The sequence below is a fragment of the Octopus bimaculoides genome, chromosome 20, assembly GCF_001194135.2.
Source record: "Octopus bimaculoides isolate UCB-OBI-ISO-001 chromosome 20, ASM119413v2, whole genome shotgun sequence".
Taxonomy (NCBI): Eukaryota; Metazoa; Mollusca; class Cephalopoda; order Octopoda; family Octopodidae; genus Octopus; species Octopus bimaculoides.
The window spans coordinates 27,725,385-27,732,904 of NC_069000.1; the positions used below are offsets into that span (position 1 = coordinate 27,725,385).

Here is a 7,520-nt window from a genome sequence, read left to right on the forward strand (position 1 = left end):
TCTGCGGTGATTCCTGATGGGCCAAGGGCTTTCCCTGTCTTCATACCCTTAATTGCTTTATCTACCAAAGTACTGTCAATTCAGATAGCTGGTTCCTCTGTTGGGTCAACATTCGACAGACTCTTTCTCCCATTCATTCTCTTCATTTAGCAACCTTTCATAGTGGCATCTCCAAGTTTCTCTCCTTGCAGCCTCGTTAAATGCAGGTGAGCTGTCATCCATGCGGACACATTTCTCTCCTATGACATCATGATTCTCTCTCACACACTGTCTTGCAACACGAAACACTTCAAGTCTTTGGTCCTCATGACACAGAACATTGGCAAATTTTTTCTTATCTGCTTACCCTCTGGCTAAATAAACCTGTCTCCTAGCTTCCCTTCTGGCAGTCTGATACAATACCCTGCTACCACCACTCTTCCAGTCCTTCCAAGCCTGTTTCTTTTACCTAATAGCCCTATCAACTACATTGTTCCACCACCATGTTACCTTGGGTTGAGAGGAAACTTTGCAACATCCACAAATCTTGTCAGTGGCCCTCAACAGGTTGTCCCATAGAAACCTCCAGTTGTCTTCCACATCATGTGATGCTGTATCCCCATCTATTTCATCAAAAGCTGTACATTCGCTTGATCCTTAAACTTCCAGACCCTTCCTCTCCATGCTGGTCATCTTCTGGGCATCCGTTTAGCCCTGGTCCTGAAGTCGCTAACTACTAATCTATGTTGTGGGGTGCATTCTTCACCTGAGAAGGTTTTAGCATTTATAAGTAGCCATCTTTCCCATTTCCTGGCAAAGATGTAGTTAATTTGACTAGTGTGTCTACCAGAATGGTAGGTGAATAGGCAACTGGCAGGTTTCCTGAAGTTAGTATTACAAACCATAAGATCATTTGCATCACAGTACTCCAGCAGCCTGGTTCCCTCCTCATTGCGGGAACCAAAACCATAACTTCCATGTACACCATGGGAGACCCCTGCATGTTGTCCAACATGCCCATTGAAGTCACCAGCCACAAAGAGAAGGTCCCTGTTATTTGTTAACGAGGTAGTCTACAAGAGGGTGTTATAAAATCAATCTTTCTGTCCATGAGGTAGCCCCAGCTGAGAGGCATAAGCCGAGACATTGGTTGCTAGCCCATGATACAGCACTAATCTAATCTTAAGCATTCTATCGCAGACTCTGACTACCTCGATTACCTTATCAACCCATTTCTCCACAAGAAGTATACCCATGCTCCCGACCCCGGAATGTTCCCTGCCCAGAAAATCTTACACCTATGTTCTTTGCCTGTGAGGAACCTAACAGAACCTCCTTTCTACCTTACTTGTTGGATGCAGCACAAATCTATATGTCTTCGTTCAAGCATCTCAACAATCTCACCAGACCTACCTTTCAGTGTGCCCACATTGAGTGTGCCCACATTGAGTGTGCCAACCCTGAGGGTGTGGGAGGTGTGGGCCCATGAAAACCCTGGGATGGGGGACAGCAGCGTCATGTACCTGAAAAGAAAGCTTGCATTTGGCAGAACTCAGGTACATACAATAGTCTTCAACCAGCATACACCACACCATCATTTTTATGCACTACATGATGACTACCTTACATAGGAGATAAACCCTAAGTAGGGATGGGGGGCATTAGGCCTTCAGAAGTATTCATGGGAGACATCCAATAGATGTCAGAGGATGGAGACTTCTGGTACAGGTGATGGGGGTCAGAGGGCGGGCACACCACAAAACAGCAGAGACTAAGGCTGAAAGTGCCAGAGAATATCATGATAATAGTGAGATAGAATTGGGCATTTGAAAATCCTAACTAGAGCTATTACCAAGTGGTTATTGAGAGAGAGAGAGAGAGGGGGGGAGAGAGAGGGAGAGAGAGAGAGAGAGAGAGAGAGAGAGCAGAGTTAAGCTGTTCAAAGATAGAACATGAGGGAGAAAATATTTTTGGGATTTAGGGTAACATAATTTAATGAAACAGCAGAGACTAAGGCTGCTGGTGCCGGAGAATATCATGATAATAGTGAGACAGAATTGGGCATTTGAAAATCTTAACTAGAGCTATTACCAAGTGGTTATTGAGAGAGAGAGAGGGGGGGGAGAGAGGGAGAGAGAGAGAGAGAGAGAGAGGGAGAGAGAGAGAGAGAGAGCAGAGTTAAGCTGTTCAAAGATAGAACACGAGGGAGAAAATACTTTTGAGATTTAGGGTAACATAATTTAATGAAACAGCAGAGACTAAGGCTGCTGGTGCCGGAGAATATCATGATAATAGTGAGACAGAATTGGGCATTTGAAAATCTTAACTAGAGCTATAACCAAGAGTTTCCAGTCAGCCAATCTGTGACAGAATTAGAGAGATGAATGAATACATGACGATAATAAATGAGTGTGAAAGAGAGGGAGAAAGAGAGGGAATTGGATTGAGCAAAGGGATCTTATGTTTGTGTTTTTTTAATATACAGCATGGAAGACGAAACTATGTTTACATAGGTAAAGAAACAGATAGAATAATGAAATAAACTAATAAGGTAATTATGATGATCTGTGCTGAAAGAGATAGATTAGATGTATTAGGTTGAAAGAACAAGATTGCTTATTTGAGCATCTTCTGGTTTTCTACTCTTTTGGCGAGGTGATTAAAATGAGGTCGGGGAATCTGAGTGTGCTAGTTTATATAGGATGGGGTGGGGAAGAAGGAGGTAAGTTTTGGGGAAGCAAGTGGTTATCGAAACAGAGAGAGAGAGAGAGTGTAAAAAATATGACAATGATAGTGATGATGATGATGATGATGATGATGATGATGATGATGATGAATGGATACTTTCAAATTAAACAAAACTTGTAAGTGTAGAGTGGCGCCAAATTCATAACAGCTGGCAATATGACGTAATGTCATATTGCTGAGGAAATATGATTGTTGTTTTCCCATTGGTTGAAATAACTGCTTATATTTGAATTCTGAGAATTAGTAAAAGAATATTTTTATGAAATTTCTATTCTTGAAAGTCAAGTTGAGCAGTTATAAAACCCCTGGATTTTGGGGAAAACTTTAGTGTCTGTGGTTTTCTAAATTAATCCATGTCATTCAAATCCAGAGTAATGGTTGTTACCATGAGAAATACTCTTTAAAAGTTTGACACCTATTTTGGTTGTCGTATTTCATAAGTCAAGCCTAAGAATTAGCTAGAAAAATAATACATGTAATAATGTATATAAATAAAATATATAAAATGATATTTCATCTTTCTTCAATTTTTCCCAACCTGTTTAACATTTTTAATTCTGTTTAATAATCTGTAACGTTTTTTTTTTTTTTATAGCGGTATATAAGCAAAAGAAATTAGAATTATTTACCAGGATTTTTACATCTCCATGTGGTGTGATTCTAGCAGAACAGTCTGGTTCAATGATAATGGTGCTGGAAAGACACATTTAGAAAGTAACAGTCATTGTAATATTAGTAATGATTTAAAAAGAAATGTGTAAAAGCTTATATGACTTCTGTGAATGCCAGTGCTTAGCTTTACTATTTAGCTGGTCTGTCTGAGATAACATACCCAGATGATCTGGCACCTAATTCTACCAACTAGTTTAACTGAGATAATGTAGAATAATTTATATGATACTAACAAATCAGAAAAAAAAGCTTGAAAATTTGAGTATAAACATCATCGTTTAACGTCCTCCTTCCATGCTGGCATGGGTTGGAAGGTTTGACAGGAGCTGGCCAGGCAGGAGCCTGCATCATGCTTCTGTGTGTTTTGGGATGGCTTTTACAGTTGGATACCCTTCCAAATACCAACCACTCTGCAGGGTGAGCTGAGTGCTTTTTACATGGCACAAGCACATGCAAAGTCAGTTTTGGCATGGTTTTACAGCTGGATGCCATTCTAAATGCCAACCACTTTACACTGTGAACTGGGTGCTTTTTAAGTGGCACCTGCACTGGAAGGGTAACCAAGTAACTTTGCAAGACAAGGAATCTTTGAGAGGGGAAGGGGCATTGGAGGAGGTAATCTTGTGTCAGAATGATGAAAGGTTAGAATGTGATAGAAAGACAGAAACAGATATCTTGCTGTAGAGGAGGTACATGGTTACCCAGCCAGAGAAAGAGAGAGAGAGAATTCAGAAAATTGGTTAAATTCATTTCTGTGTGATGGAAGAAGGGGAATATACATGAGTATTCATATTTAATTTAACACACACACACACACACACACACACACGCATAGATGCAAGCATAACAGTGTGGTAAGAAGTTTGCTTCCCAGCTACATGGTCATGGGTTCAATTCCACTGTGTGGCACCTTGGTCAAGTGTTTTTTTTTACTATAGCCCTGGGCTAACCAAAGCCATGTGAGTGGATTTGGTAGATGGAAATATATATGTGAAAAAATATATATTTGTGTGTATGTGTGTGTCTTTGTGTTTGTTACCACCACCACATCTTCACAAAAAGTGTTAGTATGTTTATGTAACTTAGCATTTTGGTATAAGGGACTAATAGATCAGGTACCAAGCTTTAAAAAATAAGTACTGGGGTTGATTCATTCACCTAGAACCTTTCAGTGTAGTGCCCCAGCATGGACACAGTCCAATGATTGAAACAAGTAAAAGAGATAATCTATCATCATCATCATCATTTAACGTCTGCTTTCCATGCTGGCATGGGTTAGATGGTTTTACTGGAACTGGTAAGCTGGAGAGTTGTACCAGGTTCCAGTCTGATTTGGCATGGTTTTTATGGCTGGATGTTATTCCTAACATCAACCACTCCAAGAGTGTAATGGGTGCTTTTTATGTGCCACCAGCATTGGCCATGACTACAATCCCACTTGGCTTGACGAGTCTTCTCAAGCATATCATATTGCCAATGGTCTTGGTCATTTGTCATCACCTCCATGAGGCCCAACATTCAAAGATCTTGTTCCACCACCTCATCCCATATCTTCCTGGGTCTACCTCTTCCACAGTTAGAGATCAGCACTTCTTTACACAGCTGTATTCATCCATACACATCATGTGACCATACCAGCATAGTCATCTCTCTTGCACACCTGATGTGATGCCTCTTATGCCCAGTTTTTCTCTCAAAATGCTTACTCTGTTGATCATGCACCCTGATAATGCACATCCAGTGAAATATACTAGCTTCACTTTTTTTCAAGCCTTTGCATGTCTCTGAGGAAGAGGCCCTCTGTTACCAACAAAGGTAGAAGCACTCTAAATTTTGCCCACCTATTCTTATTCTAGCAGCTATGCTCTCACATCATCCACCTCCACTGCTAATTGGTCACCTAGATAATGGAAGCTACCAACTACTTCTAGGTATCTCCACCGGCACTTGATGGAGTCTATTTTCTGTACATTTCTTGTGTTTATTGTATCTGCACATCTGCCACACACAAAGACTATTTTCCCTATTAACCTTCCTCTGATATTGCTGCACCTCTTATATGTCCATAGCTTGCACCAGGCGCATCTTATGGAGTTTCTACCTATGCCTTTTCTACATATTGAGCAGGGCCATCTACCTGTAGGGATTTGATTTGTCCACTTTCCAGCTCACTAAACATTTGGTTTTTGTTAAATTAACTCTAAGGCCTTTTGATTTTAGACCCTGCTTCCATGCCTATAATTTCTTCTCTAGTTCTGGTAGTGATTCAGCTATAAGAACAAAGTCATTAGGATAGAGGAGCTCTCAGAGGCATTGACAGGAGACTGAGACCTTTGGAAATATACTGTGATTGAGATGACCCAGCAACTAAAGTGAGATCACAGCCATGGCCAATACCAGTGTTGCATGTCCGGCCCATTTATGAGTACCCTTGATATGCCAGGCAATATGATATGCTTGAGAAGACCTGTTGAGTCAAGTAAAACCAAAATCATAGCTGTGGCCAGTGCTCCCTGACTGGCTCCTGTTCCGGTAGCATGTAAAATGCATCATCTGAATGTGGTTGATGCCAGTGTCCCCTGACTGGCTCCTGTGCCAGTGACACATAAAAAGCGCCATCCAAATGTGGCCGATACTAGGTCTGCCTGACTGGCTCCTGTGCCAGTGGCATGTAAAAAGTACCATCCAAACGTGGCCAATACCAGTAACCCCTGACTGGCTCCCATGCTGGTGGCACATAAAAAGCACTATCCAAACGTGATCGATGACAGGCCTGCCTGACTGGTTCCTGTGCTGGTAGCATGTAAAAAGCACCCACTACACTCTCAGAGTGCTTGGTGTTAGGAAGGGCATCCAGCTGTAGAAATATTGCCAGATCAGATTGTAGCCTGGTGCAGCCATTGGCTCTCCAGACCTCAGTCAAACTGTCCAACCCATGCCAGCATGGAAAACGGACATTAAGCGATGGTGATGATGATGATGATGATATATATATATATATATATATATATATATATATATATATATATATGCATGTACACATACACATGCACATACATAAATGCACAGATACACATATAGGTGCACATAAGTATGTATATAAGGCATATAATCATACACACATATATATGCATTATAACCTCCAATTTGATAGTATTTGTTTATATTTTAATGTGATTTAATTAATGCTTCTATTAAATACATTTACATAAACTGATTTCTACATAAAGCATAGGTGTTTATCTACCATATAATCAGTATGATGAATATATACTATTTGTTTACATTCTCGATAGACAGAGATCTTGTGTATTACGTTATCACAAATGTAGTTTATAGAAAGAATTTTGGATATTATCAATACATGAGAAATTAGTTCTCATATATTATTTAATTAAGAAGTATTGTTAATTATAGTTTAAAATTAATATTAATGTTCAATAATAGGCTGAAAATATATGTATTGTAAGGTAAAAGTTCAAAATATTTAGTTAATTATAAGTATAAAGTATAAGTGTTGCATTAGTTATAGATAGGAATTGGTTACATTATGTCATCTCAATTAGTGTTAATAGAAATAGTTACAAAATATATTCAATATGTAGTGATTAAGTAAATCTCAGTAAATTAATTAATAATTATTATTAATTAGTGTTTAGGATATTGTTAGAATTTTAGTTGTTAATTTAAGGTAATAAAGTCGAGACCTTGCACTAATTGCTGAGTCACTATCAGAACTAGAGGACAAGTTTCAGGTGTGGAAGCAAGGACTAGAATCGAAGGGCCTTAGAATCAACCTAGCTAAAACCAAAGTCCTAATAAGTAGGAAGGTAGAAAAATCACAAACACCTTCAGGTAGATGGCCCTGCTCGATCTGTAGAAAAGGCGTATGTAGAAACTCTATACAATGCACCCAGTGCAAGCTATTGGCACATAAGAGGTGCAGCAATATCAAAGGAAGGTTAACTAGGAAGTTAGTTTTTGTATGTGGCAGATGTTCAGGAGCTATAAACACTGTAAATGTGCAGAAAACAACTTCTGCCACATTCCAGGGAGAAAAATTAGAAGTGGTTGATAGCTTCCGCTATCTAGGTGACCAAGTTAGTAGTGGGGGAGGGTGC

The 7,520-nt window shown here is 39.7% G+C and overlaps 1 protein-coding gene across 2 annotated transcripts in view; it reads right to left on the reverse strand.

Moving 5' to 3' along the window:
- Nucleotides 1-7,520, reverse strand: part of LOC106867745 (5-oxoprolinase) — a 255,283-nt gene that overhangs the window by 116,143 nt on the left and 131,620 nt on the right. For both annotated transcript variants that reach the window (XR_008266373.1, XM_052975150.1), the window contains exon 19: nucleotides 3,357-3,420. Coding sequence is in view for 1 of the 2 variants with exons in the window: in XM_052975150.1 (XP_052831110.1) it covers nucleotides 3,357-3,420 (64 nt within the window). In the remaining variant the exon portion in view is untranslated. The remainder of the gene's footprint in view (nucleotides 1-3,356; nucleotides 3,421-7,520) is intronic.